At 42.5% G+C, this 20,213-nt stretch overlaps 1 protein-coding gene across 6 annotated transcripts in view; it reads right to left on the bottom strand.

Annotated features, from left to right (window-relative positions):
- DEPTOR (DEP domain containing MTOR interacting protein) overlaps positions 1–20,213 on the bottom strand; it is a 96,652-nt gene that overhangs the window by 43,798 nt on the left and 32,641 nt on the right. For all 6 annotated transcript variants that reach the window (XM_087962153.1, XM_087962154.1, XM_087962155.1 and 3 more), the window contains exon 5: positions 2,143–2,321. In XM_087962153.1, the coding sequence (XP_087818279.1) occupies positions 2,143–2,321 (179 nt within the window). The remainder of the gene's footprint in view (positions 1–2,142; positions 2,322–20,213) is intronic.

The following is a 20,213-nucleotide window of genomic DNA, read 5'->3' as shown; positions in this document are numbered from 1 at the left end:
TATCTAACAAGGAAAATCCACTTTATTATTCTTCCTATATTTTCATAGTAAATGTCTCTATTATTATACAAAGAGTGAGAGCACTCCACACAAAAAATCAGCTAATGGGGCACAAAGGAATTTCATTCTATACTCAGACAAAAAATTTACTTGGTTTTGCCAGATTTCAAAAGACATGTCAATGACTTAATTGAAAATGTGCTGACATATAAACTCCAGGGAGGGTATAATCTACGGAGAATAGAGCAAAAGTGAGAGACAGAGAATAAATAAAAAAGAAAGAAAGAAAGAAAGAAAGAAAGAAGGAAGGAGGGAAGAAAGAAAGAAAGAAAGAAAGAAAGAAAGAAAGAAAGAAAGAAAGAAAGAAAGAAAAGAAAGAAAGAAAGAAAGAAAGAAAGAAAGAAAGAAAGAAAGAAAGAAAGAAAGAAAGAAAGAAAGAAAGAAAGAAAGAAAGAAAGAAAGAAAGAAAGAGGGAGGTTATTTCCAATTAAGTCTGCAATTTAGAAGCAGGATTATTGCAGGATAGGAAACGAAGGTTATACAAGTATGCCTATACAAGTAGTCTTCAACTTACAACAGTTCATTTAGTGACTGTTTAAAATTTTCTTTGCGCAACATGAACATCAGGCACCAATTTGCAACATCTAGGTTGTGACTCTACATTTCCAAGTAACAGATTTGCTCTGGGGGACAATATTCCCATCATTTCTTTTGGCTTTGAAAACATAACCATTCTTAAGTTCCCAATCTACTTCTTATCATTAGCAGAACTGTTATGTTCCTGGCCCACCAGCAACAGAAACAGAGACCGGATACTTTATCCAGGAATTAATTTCACTTATGATAGGGAAAGCAAAAAAACCCGTTCCCTTGGTTTAAATTGGCCTTCATTTTTAGACAGCATTTTGGTTAGATTCCTTGAAATTTATACTGCAGTAAGAATGACAGCTTTGCCTGATGTAGAAATGATTATTATGAACATCGCCAAAACCACCCTGAGAATGGAAGTAAGGAAGGAAAGATATCCATTTCTTGAATAAGAGGAATGGAAACCACAAAAAAGTCCACAATCAAAATGTTCTTGTCAAGTGTAGCTCCATTCAAAATCCAAGAAAGAAAACCTTAGACTCCATTTTTATAGAGAAAAGGACTTTTACTGAATATGAAGTGGTATCAACAGAAGAAATACAAGATCTGAGGCAAAAGGCACAGAAATTACATTTAGAAAGTTATCCCAAGTCCCCACTGCCAACAATTCAAACTGGTCATCCAATCTGAGGTATGTATAATGTCATGTGGGTTACATCTTCAGGTGGTGTCTACACATCTGGTATGCCAAGATGGTTGACCTTGGCTTAGAAAAGATAAGTGGCTGTGTTTGTGCAGTAAGCAGAAAAGCAACATTTACAGTTCACAAAACTTCAACCTCCAGCACCCTTCCCTCCACGAAGCCTAATTATTCCTCCTCCCCAGTTTCTATGGCAGCTGCAAAGAGTCAAGAAGAAATATTGGAGGCTGACAGTTCTATTGATTGATAGGATGTGTCTATGGAGATTCTCAATCATCTAAGTCATGGTTATCCCAAAGGTGCTTTTTCCAAAACGCAACTGGATTTTCTTGTTTGTTTGTTTTTCTTTGAAAACATTTCACTTCTCATCCATGAAGTTGAAGAAGCTTCTTGGATGAGAAGCAAAATGTTTTCAAAGCAAAACAAAAAACAAAAACAAGAAAGTCCCATTGTCTTTTGGAAAAAGCACCTTTGGGATGACCATGACTTAGATGATTGACCCTTCCAGGTGAATGCAAGAAAGTTGTTAGCTGTACATGTAGCTATCCATGGAAATTCCATCAAAATGGAATTACAAGAAAAAGGAAGATGGATTAATCACACCTGACAATTGGCCATTTATATCTGATGATCTACAGTTGGCTGGATGAAGTATACCAAGAATAATACTCAGAATGAAATCCAAACATGGAAAAGTGGAGGCTGCCATTTTTAGCCAAAATGCCATTTTGACCTTAAAAATGGTTCCCCATTCTTGGGTTTAAACAGGATGCCTCTCATACCATATTTCCACTCCTTTTATCATCCTTTGTCATCTTGATAAGAGTTATAGTGACTGAGAAGACATTTCTCACCGTGTTGGATAATTCCATGCTCCAGAAGTCTGCGGCCGAGTTGTTCAGCCTCAGCTCTGGTGGCAGCCTCCCCTTCCTGGATCAACCAGTCAATCAATTGAGACGCCATGAAAGTACGCTCATATTTTGCTCCTTCTTCTTCTCTGGCTTGTAAAATAACGTTTTCAGTATTCATAAGCCTGCAATGAAAGTAGGGATTGGAAAGGGAAAGGGTCAATGCATACATAAGTAGAATAGAATAGAATAGAATAGAATAGAATAGAATAGAATAGAATAGAATAGAATAGAATAGAATAGAATTCTTTATTGTTACTTTAAGTGTATACTAATCAGCACATATTTAAATGAAATTTCTGTGCATTCAGCTCTCAAAAGATAATCATTATGCATATACCTACACCCACACACATATATCACATAGAGAAACATCACCGACTACTTCAAATGTATACATACACATGGTAAAAAAAAAAGAACCTGTGAGTTTACAAGACGGATGGCATAGGGATCAAAGCTGTTACAGAATGTAGTAGTCCTACTATAGATACTTCGAAACCTCCTCCCAGAAGGGAGTAACAGAAACAGACCGTGAAGTGGTGTGTGGGGTCTCTAATAATGCTTTGAGCTCTAAGCACATAGTGCTTAGAAGCAGCATCCTGAATACCGGGAAGTGAGCTTCCTATGATCTTCTCAGCTGTCCTTGCCACTCTCTGTATGGACTTTCTATCTGAGGCACTGCTGCCACCAAACCAAACAGTTTGTTAAAAAGCTCCCAATCGTGCTTCTGTAAAAAGTGGCCAGGACAGAAGGAGACAGATGTACACTCCACATCCGGTACAGAAAATGCAGACACTGATTTGCACACTTCACTAAAGATAATGTATGAAGAGACCAAATCAGATTGTCAGTTATCTGCACCCCCTAGATACTTAATGCTATTGACCATTTCCACAGCTTCAGTCTTGATATAAAGTGGAGTGTGACTATGCCAGCTCTTTCTAAAACCAACAATGATCTCCTTTGTTTTGTTAGCATTCACAGAAGAATATCAAACAGGTATATTCCTCGACTTACAACCGGTCATTTTTACAGCTCAGAATGGGTGTTTTATGAACTGTAAAACAGGGCTTTCCAACCTTGGCAACTTTAAGTCTGGCGGACTTCAACTCCCAGAATTCTCCAGCCAGCTGGCTGGGGAATTCTGGGAGTTGAAGTCCGCCAGGCTTAAAGTTGCCAAGGTCGGAGACCCCTGCTGTAAAGCACTTCTGAATGTTGTAAAACGTCACGCCAACCCCCTGGTCACATGACCACATTCCAAGTGCTTGACAACAGACTCGCCTGTATGTTGCCACATCCCATGGACACATGACCATGATGTGTGACTTTTTTTTTTGCCAGTGTCCCACATTCATGCAAAAAAAAAAAAAAAAAAAGCTCTTTTGGAAGAATGGGTTCGCATAACAACCACACCATTCGCTTAATGACCGTAGTGTTTGGGAAATAGTTGGAAAAACAGATCAGGCCATGTGGGATGGCTTGACTTACAATCACAATGACTTGCAACCGGATTTCCTGACCCAATTGTGATTGTAAGTGAAGGACTACCTCTATTGCAGAAATTCATTCATAAGGTTCCAATTTCTGAGTGAGTGAATGAAAGAATGAATGATCCAAGCAATTGCTTTGATCTAATAAATCCCATGTTTAGCTTGTTGCTTATCGAGCTGATTTTACACATGGTTGAAGCCAGTACTATCTGCTCTCCTCTCTTATGCAAATCGAACTCAGAAAACTAAAGCAGAAACTGCTTCTGGACTTGAGGAAAGGAGGGGGGATGAAACTTTGAATTTGGGTTTTACCAATTAGATAGGTTCAATGTTATAGAAATGGCTACTTTATACTATTATGTAAAAATAAAAAGGTGAGGTTTGGTTTTATTATTTTATTCTACTGCACCAAAGGGAGTCGGTAGTCAATGCCTTTTCTTTCTTTTTCCCCTTTTTCCTACATACACATTTCTCTTCCTTTGCCCTCCCCTATCTTTTCTTTTGCATTTTATGTGATAAATTAATAATAATAAAAAAGAAAACTAATGCAGAAAAGGCAAGATACATTCCATAGACAAAGCTACAATTAGGTCTCTGTTTTTCATAGGAAATCAATAGGTAGTTTGTGGACCAGGTTATAATTCAACCCAATCCACTTGCCTTCCCCAAATGGATATTTTCCAAATGTATAGAAACTATGGCTTCTAAAAATTACAGACAGTATTAGAATCTATCCATTCTGGTTGGAAGCTCTGGGACCTGCAATCCAAATACATCTGGAAAATATTAAGTTGAAGACAGTTTGATATAGTTTTTTTGTTTTTTTAAATTTTTGAAGCTTCAACACAATGTAGAGTTTAGATGGGGTCTCAGAATTTGTGCTGTTCCTCTTTAACTTCTTCTTCAGTATTGATACGAGTAACTACATAGCCAAACTACATGACACTGTAACTACATAGCCAAAAAGGCATTAAGAGTTGTTAACCTGATCCTACATAGCTTTTTCTCTGGTAATATCACACTACTAACTAGAGCACACAAAACATTTGCTAGACCAATACTTGAACACAGCTCATCGGTCTGGAACCCACATTACGTATCTGATATTAGCACAGTTGAGAAAGTCCAGAAATATTTCACAAGAAGAGTTCTCCACTCCTCTACCTGTTGTAGAATACCTGATGCCACCAGACTTGAAATTCTAGACCTAGAAAACCTTGAATTACGCCGTCTTCGGTCTGATCTAAGTATGGTATATAAAATCATACATTGCAATGTCCTACCTGTCAATGAATACTTCAGCTACAACCATAACAACACAAGAGCACACAATAGATACAAACTCAAGGTTAACCGCACCAAACTTGATTGCAGGAAATACGACTTCAGCAACAGAGTGGTCAATGTCTGGAATACTCTACCTGACTCTGTGGTTTCTTCCCCAAACCCCAAAAACTTTAACCTTAGACTGTCTACTATTGACCTCACCCCTTTCCTAAGAGGTCTGTAGGGGGCGTGCATAAGCGCACCAACGTGCCTACCGTCCCTGTCCTATTGTTTCTTTTATTTTTCTTATATGTACCCATTTCATGTGTTCATAACTATATATATACCTATACCTATTATCTTATAAGCGATTGACAAATCAAATAAATAAATAAATAAATAAATATTAGGCTGCAAGCCTTGACACCATCACAAACCTCCCACTTAACCATTTTTTCACATTTCGTTCATAGTATAGGTAGTCCTTGACATACAACAATGGTTTCAAGTTTTACAAGTTTTGTAAAAGTGATTCACATCCCATCTTTATAATTACGACCGTTGTACCATTCCCGCACTCGTGTGATTGCAATTCAGGCACTTAGCAACTGGCTTTGCACTTACAATGGTTGCAGCCCCTTGTGGTGATGTGATTGTGACTTGTGACTTTCCCAGCCAGCTGCCAACAAGACAAGTTCAATTGGGAAAGCTGGGTTTGCTTAGGGACTGAATGGTTCATTTAACAACTTTATGTGATTTATTTAATGACTAACCACCACAGGTAAAAATGGTTACAAAAATCAGTGATGACTCGCTTAATGATTGCATCGCTTAGCAACTGAAATTCCAGTCCCAGTTTGAGTTCATAAGTTGAGGACATAATGAATAGTTAACAGACCTGCCTCATACATTTGCATAATGAACAAATTGCCACAAATGGAACAACTGTTCTTATAACTATGCTAAACCCTTAAACCGGTCAGGATATGACAGCAATAATGTTTCAGCCAACATTTCCATCAACATTTATACTAAGGAGGAAGTGAAGTCACCAAATCATCAAAACTATTTGACAGTTAGTTGTTTTCCACATTTTTAAAAAATAAATTGAATAATGTAGTCCTAGATTATTCATTTGGTACAGGTAATATTGTGGAGGTAACCCATTTTATGTTGTTCTTCAAAAGTAATTAATCAAACCAGATGCCAAAAGCCCATCTCCCAAACTGTTGCATGAGAATTAGAAACTCTGCTTCTGCAGACACAAAGCCAAATGTTGGTCCAATCTTTTCTTAACAAAAAAGTTACAACAGTTTCTCTAAGTGAGAAATTTGTATTAATTGTTCTCTGATGTGGAATGCCAGAAGATAGTACCGTAAATATTAATGTAAGGAGGCCACATAGAAACAAGAGTATTAAATGGCTGAACTCAGGGAAGCTTACCAAAAATGAATGTTTGTGACATGCTATTTTCTGAGAAATATATTTTGAGGCGACTAAAAGTTCCCTTTGAAATGAGCTGAATTCTTGGAAACAGATGGACACTGATTCATGTTATTTTCTTGATAAAAATACAGAAGGACTTTGTTGCCTTCTTCTAGAGCAGGGGTGTCCAACCTTGGCAACTTTAAGACTTGTGGACTTCAACTCCCAGAATTCCTCAGCCAGCAAAGTCCACAAGTCTTAAAGTTTGCCAAGGTTGGACACCCCTGTTCTAGAGTGAAGCTTGACTAGAGCAGTGTGGTGGCCTAGTGGTGAAGATGCTCCCCTTCCACTTCGAAGGTTGAGAGTTCAATCCTAGGTAGCAGCAGAAAAAAAGGGTGCATCTTAGGGTGCGAAGAAAAAAAAAATCTGCTGTAAACTCCGTGTGGTGTCAGGAAGGGCATCCAGCCAGTAAATGCTCAGCTCCATCCAGTTTGCTCCAACTCTACCCCAAATTAAGGGATTACAGCAGAGGTCTCCAAACTTGGCAACTTTAAGACTTGTGGGCTTCAACTTCCAGAATTGAAGTCCACAAGTCTTAAAGTTGCCAAGTTTGGGGACCCCTGGATTACAGGGTTGTAAAAAGGAGGGTTTTTTTTTTAGAGTGAAACTTGAATAAAACTATAGCCCCCTTGAACTTCAAGTGGTAGCCCCCTTAGCTTCAAGTGGTAGCAACTACATATTTGAAAAAAAGTACAGCATCCCTCCTTTATCTGTTTATATGCATATAAAATGCAGTTTCTTGCATTAAAAAAAGCTATGGAATATTGATTGGATGCTCAATCCAGATTGAGAATGGAATGTTCTCAATAAAAAAATGTAAAATTGAAAAGGTACTCATACCAATGCTTGCAACAGAAAATTGCTAGTTTTAACGCATTTTGAATTGAAACAGCAGGGTATTGGCTTATATCTAGTCCAGCAAATGGTATATCAAAAATGAGCTTGGAGGTTTTTGAAAGTTCAGAAATTGTTGTTCTTAGGTTCAAATCCCATATTTTTTTCTGGTTAAAAATAATTGTGTTTTTTCCAGTAAAAATAAATATAATTTTCTTCTTGGAAATGTTTCTTATTCAGACTGTGTGATGTATTGGGGAGGATGCCTTTTATTGAGCCTGTTAAGAACTATGTTAAAGGGCACACATACAAAAAAAGAACATGATTTTTGTTCAAATCTATTGACTGAGCATATATTGAGCAAAGTGAAGATTTCGGGGATTGATTAATCAATTTCCAAATGGCGAAAGAGAAAGAGACTTAAGACAGTTCCTCCCTAGAGATTATCACAGTATATCTTTAATGATGCAAGTAGATGCTTTAGTTTGGCAAGATTTCTGTATATAGGCGGGAAACAACAAAGGAAACTGCTTAGACATAACTCAGTGTCTTTCTTGGTTTTGTGGGGTGTCTGACAATTGTGAGGGGAATTAGAAAAAGCACGGGGAATTGTTTTCTTTAAAGAAACCTATTGCAGGATTTGCAGCGCAGTTTTGTACATTTTCCAGTTCAAAATGGCAGGACCAATATCATAAAATTTACTTTCCTCAAGAAGGGTCTCTTGGATGTCAGGGCCAAAGGCAGCCTATTATTATTGATCCACATGAATTTCATGGTGACCCTCCTTCTCCTTCTCAAGCAAAATCTTCTCAAGCAGAATCCTTATCCTAACGACTCTCAATCGTTCTCTTCTCGGGACCATAGGAGGAACTAACTCACCTTATGCCACATTGCTAGAAGAATTCATCAGTCATAGAACACCTCTTGTCTGATAAAAGATAATTAGTATCCTGAACTAGGCAAGTGATCCTTTTCAATCACATGCTTCACTTCTAAATAAACAAATAACTTTTAGAGCCAAGCATCTGCATACAAAAGGGGTTAATAACTCCTTAACCATTGAAAGAGTCAAAGTGTCGTGTCCGGATCGGAAGGAAAAAGAGATCGGAGCCCGTGACTTGGTTCAGCTCTTTATTCATTCTTTAGTCTCTGAGATCGGCTCGCTCGAAAGGGAAAAGCGGCGGCTTTTATTCTTTGGCCCATGGCCGTCATGCCAATGACAACCCGTTGAATCTCCCGCGATTAGTTTCCACCAATCGCGGGGATTCGTAGCGGCCAATTAGTGCGACTCGCTCGGCCAATCAGATCGCCGCGCGTCTGGGTCAATCACCGCCGCGCCAGGCGTTTACGAGTATGTTAATGACTGTACAGAATACCCTCCCCTCTGGTTTGGTCCTAAGTAAAGTAGTCCCGTAGTAGGCGGGCTACGCACTTGCCTATTTGACCTGCGCAGGTTAGTTGGTGCTTGGTTCCCGGCCGGTTCGGTCGGGTTCTGTGTTGCTCTCTGCCCCGTTGATGGAACCGCCTGGAATGGTGAGCCGGGCCTTTCGCCGCAGCTCCCTCCCGGTCTACCTGGGCTGGTTGAGCTGCGGTAGTCGTTGCTCCCGCCTGGTCTTTCTGGGCTGGTTGAGCTGGCCTGGCTGTTTCTTCCTGGTGAGGCTTCGAGCTGGCTTCTGTAGGTGAGTATTCCTGGTTTCTTTCTGGTGTGGGTTGGTTCTTGGGGTCTTCCTCCCTCTTGGTTTGTGTTGGGGTCCCTTTCTGGGAATGTGTTTGTGTCTGTTTGCGTGTTGGTTGTGTTTCCGTGGTTATTCTTGACCTTAATTGGTCGATGTGTCGCTTCCATGCTCGTCCGTCGGTTGTCTGCAATCGGTACGAGCGGGACCTGTTACTTGTGTTATGGTTGCTGGTATCCAAAGTGGGTCCCTCGGTAGGGTTCCTTGCGTATATTGTGTCGCCTGGTTTAAATGTCCGGTCTTTGCTTGAGGAGTTTGGGGGTTTTCTGGTTGTATGTGGGTGCAGTCTGTCTAATGGGGACCTTAATTTCCTCCCCATTAATAGTTCTGCCGGGCTTTTGTTAGTTGTTGTGTTCGGGTTATGTGTTGTATCAAGAGCATTTTATTTATTTTTTTCTTGGATTTCTGCTTTCTATTTTCTGGATTGTTTTTTTGTAAATTGAACCATCTGTTCCGCCTCCTGCTCGCCGGATGTGCCGGCGCTGTCAATGCGTGTCGCCCCCGCTCCGCTAAGAATTTTTCAAATTCTAGCGAGGTAAATTAAATGCCTGTCGTCGGATACGAGGACGTCTGGGAGGCCGTGGGTTGCAAACAGCTTGCTGAGTTCTTTGGTGATGGCCTCCGTGGTGGTGACTCTCTCATGTTGCTTACCTCCAGCCAGTTGGAGTAAGCGTCTTCACCGTGATGAGGAAAGTGTGGCCTTTGTGGGTCCGGCAAAATCTATGGATCCTAGACCATGGTCCCCTAGGGGTTTCCCATTCCAGGATTGGGGCGGCGGGGGCTGGGTCTGGTTTCCTGGCATCTGTTGCACGCTGCCATCCAGGCCTCAACTGCTTGAAACCATCCCTGGCCACCAGGCGTAACTTCTGGCTAAGGCCTTCGTCCTGACGATGCCTGGGTGCCCTCATGTAACAGTTCTAAAACCTTTCCCTGTAATTTTTCCCGGAATAACAACCCAGTCCCCCTGTAAAGTAAACAAGCGGAATGCCCTCGGTGGGTGACTATGGTTTGCGCCGGCCGCTTCCGCGCCGACCGGTAGCTGTTGATAGGCTTGTGCCAGGTCGAGCCATGAAAGACCTTGCCTCCCCCAGTGAGTGTAGGAGGTGCTGTACCACTGGGACGGGGTAGGCGCTTGCTGCAAGGCGCAGTTGAGGGTGGCCTTATAGTCCCCACAGATCCTTACTGACCCATCGGGCTTGACGGGGGTGACTATGGGGTCTCCCACCGGCGTGGTCGATTGGCTCAAGGACCCCTTGCTTGACGAGCTTGTTTATTTGCTCATCAATCTTTTGGTCGCAGTGCAATGGCACTCGCCGCGGTTTTAAACGGATGGGGGACGCTGGGGTCTAGGCTGAATGAGATAGGGGCCCTCGGTACTTGCCTAGGGTGCCGTCGAACACTTCCTGGAAGTCCTCGCGAGCTGTTCTTCCTAATCGGCCTCTCCGATGTGGTCGATTCCCCGTCACTTCGATCCCGAGCGGAGCGCGAACCACTGAAGTCCCAAAGGCTAGGGCGGTCTCGGTCCACGATCGTCAGAGGAAGCCTTGCTGTCCGCCTTGAAAGTTACCTCAAATTTGCCTGTCCCGACTACCGGTATGCGATTGCCTTGGTAGTCCTTGATGATCAGGCTTTGGCTCTCCAGACCCCTCTGCTGATGGCGGGCACCAGGCGCTTGATTTCCGCCATGCAATCATGGAGAGGTAGGAGCCGGAGTCCACCTCATTTTGCATGGTTCGCCCCTCGATGCCCACCTCCACGTAAACTTTGCGGGCGTCTGGGTTGGAGGAGGGCCGATGACGACCGTCTGGGTGGGTGTCCTCTCTTCGTCGGGTTCACGCCGCCTCGCCGTCCCCGCCCATCTTGGCTTCCTCGGCTTCCGGCTTGGCGGTCCCTGGCCCGGGGGCCATCTTGCCTCCGGTCGTAGTCGTCTCACGCCGCGGCTGTGGTTCTTTTTGAGCCGGCAGACTCTGGCGATGTGGCCTCTCTTGTCGCAGTGCCGGCATATTGCATCAAAACCGGCATTCCGACCGAGGGTGGTCGCTCCGCATCCGGCGCACGGTTTCTCGACTTACGATCCTTCGATCATGCCGATCTCGGTCCGTCTGAGTCGGTGCACGTCCTCCTCTCCGTCGGTGGTGTCGGAGGCGGAGTCGAGGTCGCCATGGTGTGTGGTGGTCTCGGCGGCTTGCTTCGGGACGCATTTCGGTGGCCGTGCCTGCCTCGGAGGTCGCGCTTCGGTCCCCCGGGCTCGGGTCTCCGCATTCGGGCCGCTGACTTCCGGGTCGCTCGGCAGCGGTGGCGTCTGCGAGAACGCCGGCCAGAGCGATGTCGCTTTGGCCATTAGTCGGCCTCTGGAGGACTGGATCTCTGAGTCCTAAGACGACGCGGTCTCGGAGGGCCTCGTCCATGTCTGTGAACCCACACATGCCTCCGAGGTTCTGCAGATCGGCCATGAAATTGCGGATGCTCTCGCCTGCTCGTTGGTCTCGTTGGTAGAAGTCGTGCCGCCGGATGAGGGTGGGCACGCGGGAGCGAGTGGTTTCAGAGCAATGGTTCGAGATCGGCCCAGTCCATCGTTTAACGTCCTCTGACTCTGGCGAGGGCGCCATTTGGAACACCGCGGCCCGCAGTGTGTGAGAAAACCGCTTTTCTTCTGCCCGCTTGCATCCTTTAGATTGCTACTCTCGAGGAACATTAGGAATCGGTCCGGTGTCGATTCCCAATCCTCGGTAGCTGGGTTAAAGGGCAGTGCGGGCGGTACGATGCTGGCCATCTCGCCGGTCGCGCTTCCCTAGGACACGTGGATGATGGGGATCAGTAATGTCGGATCCCACCTTCGTCGCCAGTGTCGTGTCCGGCCGGAAGGAAAAAGAGATCGGAGCCCGTGACTTGGTTCAGCTCTTTTATTCATTCTTAGTCTCCGAGATCGGCCTCGGGAAGGGAAAAGCGCGGCCTTTATTCTTACGTGGCGGTCGCTGCCAATAACAACCCGTTGAATCTCCCGCGATTAGTTTCCACCAATCGCGGGGATTCGGGGAGCGGCCAATTAGTGCGGTCTTGCTAAAACGGCCAATCAGATCGCCGCGCTGCCTGGGCCAATCGCCACACGGCGTTTACGAGTATGTTAATGACTGTACAGAACACAAAGGATAACTCTTAATATATAATCAGAGTTGGAAGGGACCTTGTAGGTCATCTAGTCCAACACACACACCCCCCCCCGCCTAAGCAGGAGACCCTACACCTTTTCTGACAAATGGCAGTCCAATCTCTTCTTGAAAGTCTCAAGTGATGGCGCTCCCACAACTTCCGAGGGCAACTTCTGTTCCATTGGTGGATTGTTCTCACTGTCAAAAAATTTCTCCTTGTTTCTAAGTTGAATGTCTCCTTGTTCGGTTTCCATCCATTATTCCTTGTCTGGTCTATAGGCACTTTAGAAAATAGCTTGACCCCTTCCTCTCTGTGGCAACCCCTCAAATATTGGAAGACTGCTATCAGGTCTCCCCTGGTCCTCCTGTTTACTAGACTAGCCAAGCCCAGTTCCTGTAACCATTCTTCAGTCCCCTAATCATCCTGGTTGCTCTTCTCTGTACTTTTTCTAGAGTCTCAACATCTTAGGATCTTAAGATTCTAAGCCACTAAATACAGATTAATTTTACCTGGAAATAGGAGAACTAGAGTGATATTTCTATTACTGAAACTGAATAATAAAATAGAAGGTGAAGGGTTGGCAGGGAAGAAGAAGAAGAAGAAGAAGAAGAAGAAGAAGAAGAAGAAGAAGAAGAAGAAGAAGAAGAAGAAGAAGAAGAAGAAGAAGAAGAAGAAGAAGAAGAAGAAGAAGAAGAAGAAGAAGAAGAAGAAGAAGAAGAACCACCATAGGGCCGGAAAGGACTTCAGAGGTCTTGTAATCCAACCTCCTGCTCAAGGCTGGAGACCTTATACCATCCCAGACAAATAGTTGTCCAATCTCTTCTTAAAAACTTCCAATGTTGGAGCACCTACGACTTCTGGGAGCAAGTTGTTCCATTGATTAATTGTTCTCCCTGTAAGGAAATTTCTCCTTAGTTCTAGATACTCGATGTTACTCCCTTAAAAATAGTAAAGTATTAAGAAAGAATCTTAAAATATTAGGAAAGAATCCATGATGATGACGACAACAACAATGACTATGGCAAGAGAAAGCAAAGGTAATATCAATAGTAATAGGCACCTTGGTGCAACCCCAAAACAACCAGAGCAACACCTGAACAGCACCAGCACCGACAAATTCACAACCAGTCAATTGCAAAATGCAGCTCTACTCCAAACAGCTTACATTCTCTAACATCCTCTAACATCAACATCTACCTATTCCAGGTCCTTGGGAACAACTTGATAGGTGAATAAAAATGCCAAATCCAGTCTGAACATCTGGATGACTGTGCCATGAACCATAACAAAATAAGATAATAAAGGCGGGATACAAATAAATAAATAATAATAAAAATTCTATGGAAAATATATTCACATGCACACACTTGTCAAAAGCTACCTCATCCACATCTGTCTTTTATTCACATTATCCTTATTCAAGGATATCAGCACAAGAGCAATTGTCACCATCGTTATTATCATCACCTTTTGTTATTGGTCTATGTCATGGTAACAGGAACTACCAAATACAACACAATGAGAGGATTTGTTGTTCAGATACAAACCCAGCAGGCAAATCAGTCTCATAATTAAAATTAAACTTACTAGTTGATGTGCTTGTAATATTGATGGTGTTGAGGAACTGGAATTTTGAGAGGAATAAAAGGTGCCAAATAGAAACAATATTCAACAGGTGAGTCACTATCTTTTTTATTCATTGGCATCACTATAAACTTTTCCAAAGAGATTTTGGAATGGAAACTTGATTCTGTGGTTGTTGGGAGAAAAGACCCAGTTCCTTCCTTCTGTTTTCTTGTAATTTGTTCTGATTTTAAATTTATATGCTTTTTAGTTACTGTAAATAAACCAAACATACAAACATCAATGTGTTATAGAAGCTGTTGAGATCATGGCTACTGGGTGTAGGTTGTCTGATCTCATTCCCGATTAATTAGCAAGATTTATTAAAATGTGACATCATTAGTTATGTTGCCTAACCACAGAGAGAAATACAACCAGCAGAAATATTGCTTTTTCTGAAAGGTGAAATAAGAATTTCCAGTAGTCTAGAACCTTCTGATGGAATCAAAACTGATAAATTTGGTTAAAGGTTATGTCCAGGGGGAAGCAGAATTGAGATTGCTACAGTACTTTAAAACTGGGAGAGGTAGCTCTTAATCAGGGGTGGACAACTATGGCCCTTCTATAACCTTGGCTAGCTCAGAAGTTATGGGAATTGACTTGACAGCCACAGATCGCAAAAGAACTATAGTTGCCCACCCTTGTTCTTCATATGCAGAAAACAGTTATTTTATTTGGTCTTAAAAGAGATTTTTTCTAGGAGAAAGTCGGGAAGGTTTATACAAAGTGGACTATAATGCCCATTCCTGATGTAATTGAAAGAAATAGGGCACACATACACCACAGAGAATGTTCAGATATAGAGCCATTTGCTAACCAATTAATAAGTTGTAAGATATCAATGGATCAGAACTGAAAAAGAAAGCAATAATGGAATTCTAAAAGTGTTGAATCAGATGTGCCTGTGTGTGGGTGCACATGCACCTTCAAATCAATTTTGACTCCTGGTGACTGCCTGGACAAGATCTTGAAGTTTTCTTGGCAAGATTTCAGAAGTGCTTTGCCATTGCTTCCTTCCTAAGTCTGAGAGACAATGACCCAGCTGGCTTAATGTTGAAGATGGGGATTAGAACCTATGGTCTCCAGGTTTTTAGCTGGATGCTTTTACCACCAGAATGGGACAACTTGGTGTGGCCCACTTGGTGCAGCCCAGAGGTAGTCTTCAGCAGGTTTTGACCAGTTCTGGAGAACCGGTAGCGGAAATTTTGAGTAGTTTGGAGAACTGGCAAATACCACCCTCTCACTGGAGATTTTGCAGTATCCTTCCCCTGCCATGCCCACCAAGCCACGCCTACAGAACCGGTAGTAACAAAAAATTGAATCCCACCACTGGTGCAGCCAACTCACCATGGCCAACTTGCTGTGGCCAACTCACTGCCGGACAACTCCCTTCAATAATTCAATTCAAGTATTTAAAATAATTTTTAAAATATTTAAATTTTTGTCATTCACATTTCATTTTGTCTCTCCTTGTCTCTCCTTCCTTAATTATTTTATTCCATCATTTCTTCGATATTAGTGTAACTCTTGTCCTGAAGCAAATTGGCTGCAGTGAGCTGGCTGTGGCAGGTTGGCCACACCGAGTTGTCCTTGATCCCTTTACCACCACACCAAACTGGCTCAAATCAGTTATAATAGCAACTGCAGTGGCGCCATTAACCAAATGCTATAGTTATTAGAAACAAGTACAGATACGTCCCTCAAGGCCCATGAAGCCTTATCTAGTCATTCCCAGGGAAGGCAAGAAGTATGGGGAAATTCCTGTAACATAGGTGATAGAGAAATAAAGTTACTGACTTTAGCTATTCACTAGTGGTTCTGGTTGTTTGCGCCTGACAGGTCTAGAGTTCAATACTACATATTCCATATCAGTGGTGGGAATCAAAATATTTTACTACTGGTTCTGTGGGCGTGGCAGGGAAAAGGATACTGTAAATCTCCAGTCAGAGATGGTATTTTCTGGTCCTCCGAACTACTCAAAATTTCTACTACCGGTTCTCCAGAACTGGTCAGAATCTGCTAAATACCACCTCTGCTCCATTGGCATAAGAAAAAGCAAACCACATTTTACCAAATGGTGAGTGCAAAACAGTGGTGGTATTCAAATAAAGTTGCCACCGGTTCGATGGGCGTGGCTTGGTGGCCGCGTTTTGCACGCATGCACACACTTTGTGTGCACACGCGCACCAAACACGCACTTTGCGCAGACACAGAGGTGTTCTAACTTGCCTCCTGCAAGCCTGCACAATGGTGGTCACTGCAGCAGCTGCCGCGCAGCGCTATTCTGCTGCACTTTGAATTCTGGCCATAAAAGTGAGCATGGGAGCCCGGGTGGGTGGGTGGGCCAACCACAGAGCAGCGAAGAGAACCAGTTCGGTCTCCACTGCTCATCGCCGCTACCGGTTCTCCAGAACCGGGCAGAACCAGTCGAATACCACCACTGCAAAACCATCAGCCTTGCTACATTCAATCCCCCTTACAGAGAAGCCAAAATAGTATGCCTGGGAAAGAATTCTTATTTGGTTCTTGACAAATAGCAGGAAACAGGAAAAGCCAATCTTGGATTTGAAGATTAAATGGTTTGAAAAAGGATGTTTTGAATTGAGATGTTGACTTTAATCCAATTTATGCACATAATTTTCTGGAAGTCCAACAGCCATCGTCTTCATCCTGTTGCAATTCTTCCCTGTTTTTTGGACACACCTTCAATTTTTCGACCTTCCATGGAAAATCCACTAAGAAGGGAAAGATTTTAAACTGATGTATAATGTTGAATAGATTGTTAGTTAATGTATTTGGAGATATCTGTCTTTCCAAATCATTACTTATTGAGTTCTGGATCAAGTAAGCTTATTAATTCCTATGAGTTAAACAAGCATTTCCATCATATCCATGTACTTATTTTGAGTTCAGAAATCAGGATTCTTGGCTGCAGAATTTGGCTTGTCTTAAAACCACACAGAGAATAACCAGCTTTCCCTTTCATCAAGTGATGTTAGAAATTGCTGTGGTTGTGGTGGACTATATAAAGTCGTGTTTTTTTCAAGGAGGTAGGAACAGGACACTTTAAAAGTGTCTGTTTATATTCTGTCACTGGGGCAAAGAGCATCTTCCAAATCGCCTTTAGAAAAAATTACAAATTGGAATATCTGACTCAAATCGAGGCCATGAACCTTCCTAATTCCCTCTTTTTTGTTAAACAATTTCTTCTTTGTGGCTTACAAACAGAGTAGCAAAACCACAGCAGGCCTTCTCATTTTTGGTATCCCTAACACTAAGAACAAATTGTTTTATTGGCTACTGTAAACAAAATCAGCTCAAGGCATTAAAAAAAAAAGAAAAGAAAGAACTGAAAAGAAGCAGAGGATAAACATATGTCTACCACAGGGCCATTCCTGGAGGTCTGGGTAGGATTCCAAAATAAAAATAAGAATCAAGTAATCTCAGAACAAACCATGACTTTCTCTCATTTCTTCAATTAGCATGCTGTTCAGACAGGTTTTGCAGGTTTTTTAAAGTATTAGAAAAATGATTCACAATGTGTTTGATCATTAACAATACCAGCTTCATTTTAACTCTCTCTCTGGTCACCTTTGTGCTGAGAGATCTCTCAGTGGTGTTTGATATCATAGTATCTCTTGAGAGCAGTGTGGTGGCCTAGTGGTTGAAGATGCTCACCTCCCACTTGGAAGGTAGAGAGTTCAATCCTAGGTAGCGGCAGATGATTCTCTCTTAGGGTGCAAAGAAAAAAAAAATCTGCTGTGAACTCTGGGTGGGCATCAGGAAGGGAATTCACCCAGTAAATGCTCAGCTCCATCCAGTCACCCTGACTCTTACCCCAAATAGGGACTACATAACAAGGGAGTTACTTGTAGTATCTCTTGAGCTACTTGTTTAGGTATCATAAAAGGATGATCTTAACCAACCACTGACAATCACCTTTAAGGGTTCATCTTTAATGGCACCTCCACATGTTCTTATGAACATTTAAATAAAAACAGCTACACTTCAATTTGTAAGTAATTTGTAAAAGCAACCCTTCATCTATCACTATGTACAATCTGTACAGCTTCCATCTCCCTTTTTCTTCATTTTGACATGATATACTGACTCTGTAAACCGCTTAGAGAGGACTGCAAAGCACCATGAAGCGGTATATAAGTCTAAGTGCTATTGCTATAATACCGTCATCTGCAACAGATAATCAAAATGCAACTTTTTTTTTCTCTATAAGGTACTCCATAAATAGCGACCTTTGCTTATTCAGATAGGGAGCATTGTCCCAAAGCCTCCTGTTTAATTTGCCCAATTACACAATGGTTCACCTTTTGTACTACTCAGATCTAGTAAATGTCAACTACTAGTAAATGTCAGCACCCATGTTCCGAGCAAGCTGCAAAACTTGAGCAAAAATTACATGCCTCTTATTGTGAACAGAGATTATGATTTACTTCCATTGTTATTTGACCCAAACAATCTGGCATGACATTCAATATTCCCCATGCAATCCTCTGTTCTGAATGTTAATGATATGTTGTGGATTTATCTTCCATAACCTTTGCTAGTTTTAGCATAATATTTCTCTTGGGAGAATAAAAAAAAATTCTACAAGAGCTAGGACAGGATGAAAATCATGCGATTTAATGAGTAATGTGTATATTAATTCTTTTAGACATAGATGGTACTTAACCCCAGTTTTCCCATACCAAACCAGCAACTCAGAATGATGTTATATACAAGCGGTAAAGTAATAAAACATGCTGGTAAGCTAAAAAAAAAAATGAAAAAAACATTTCAACATCACAAAACATTAGAAATAGAGGAAAATATTTATAGGCCATGTGGTAGACGTTGGTGGTGGTTTGTTGTCCAAGCTTGTTGTTTAGTTTCTGAACATTTTGTCGCCATGCTCGGTAACATCATCACCAGAACTTTCAGTTGAAACATCTTGTTTCAGTTCTCTTTTGCTTTTATAGATCTCATGTGTCATGTGACCAACAGGTCAAGCCGTGTGAGGGACCTCTGGTGGTGAAGTCACCCAGTCAGCCACGTGACCAACTGACCACATAAGACATATAAAAACAGAAGAGACCTTAAACAAGACACTTCAACCGCTGATGATGTTACCAAGACTGGTGACGAAATGTTTGGAAACGAAACAAAGCTCGGACAACAAACCATCCCCAACACCACAAAATATCTCTTCTGTGTTGTGGTTGTCTCAGTCATCCCATAAATCATTGATTTATAATAGGATTCCCCCTCTAAAATCAGCAGATAAGGACATGCGACATCGGATGGCTATGCCCAGCTCCTGCTGATATTTCAGCTGCTCTACTCTCTCGCTCTGGAACGCTGCAGAATGCCTTGAGAAATTCACACCGGGGAAGTTTGGAAGAAATGTTAGTTCTGCCTCTCCTCTTTCTTGTATTTTTCAATCCATATGAAAGTTGAAGTCGCCGTTGGTGTTAGTCTAAACTGATTGCCTCCCCCACCCCACCCCATACACACACACACACACACACACACACACACACACACACACACTTTCTGGTGTCAAAATAAAACTTTTTCTGTTGTTTCTCCCTATTCTCAGTTTCCCCAGGTCTGACAATTTCCTGAAAATCAACCCCGAAAGTAAGTCCTAGCTTGATTTTTTACACGTTCACTCAATATAAGTCCTACCTGCCCCCCAAAATAAACCCTAATTAAGACCCTAACTCCGGGGTGCATGGGTAAAAAATAAGTTAGGGGAGGCGGGGGGGAGCTGCCCTACCTTCGGACAGCTGTAGCCAGGCCTTGCATACCCTTGCCAGCCCATTTCTTCTGCAGCCCGCAAGGCTGGCGAAGTTTTCCTGAAGGCCTCTGCAGCCTATAACAGAGCTCTGGATTGATCTAGAGTTCTGTTATTGGCTGCAGAGGCCTTCAGGAAAGCTCTGCCAGCCTTGCCAGTGGCAGAAGAAGTAGTTCCTGAAGGCTTCTGACAACGAAAAGGAGGCCGGGGGTGACGCACGCAAATGAGGTGAGTCAGTGGATGACATCCCCCCAAAATAAGACCTGGTGCCTTTTTTAGTGGGAAAAAACCCCATAAGACAAGGTCTTAATTTCGGGGAAACACAGTAGTATTCCTTCACTGGACATTTTAAAGAAGAGGTTGGACAACTGTTTGTCTGAAAAGGTATAGGGCAGTGGTTCTCAAACTTTTCTTCACCATGGACCCAAACAACACAGGTGAGGACAGGAGAATTCACACAGGACAGCAATATTCTAGCATGCAGTTTTGAATCCACTTAGGGTTTTAAAGATGGGCAGGTTGCTTCCTCATGATCATGCCGTTAATTGGAGCTACCAGCTGCCGTAGGAATGATGGGCCAGTTTAAGGTGGCCCGCCCCAGGCCCCTGATGGATGCAGAGAGTTTCCAGGGTATATCTA

The sequence above is a fragment of the Notechis scutatus genome, chromosome 3 (genome assembly GCF_049901735.1).
Source record: "Notechis scutatus isolate UNSWTSFEM ecotype Mainland chromosome 3, rNotScu1.2, whole genome shotgun sequence".
NCBI classification, from domain to species: domain Eukaryota; kingdom Metazoa; phylum Chordata; class Lepidosauria; order Squamata; family Elapidae; genus Notechis; species Notechis scutatus.
This window is presented reverse-complemented; position numbering and strand designations above follow the sequence as displayed.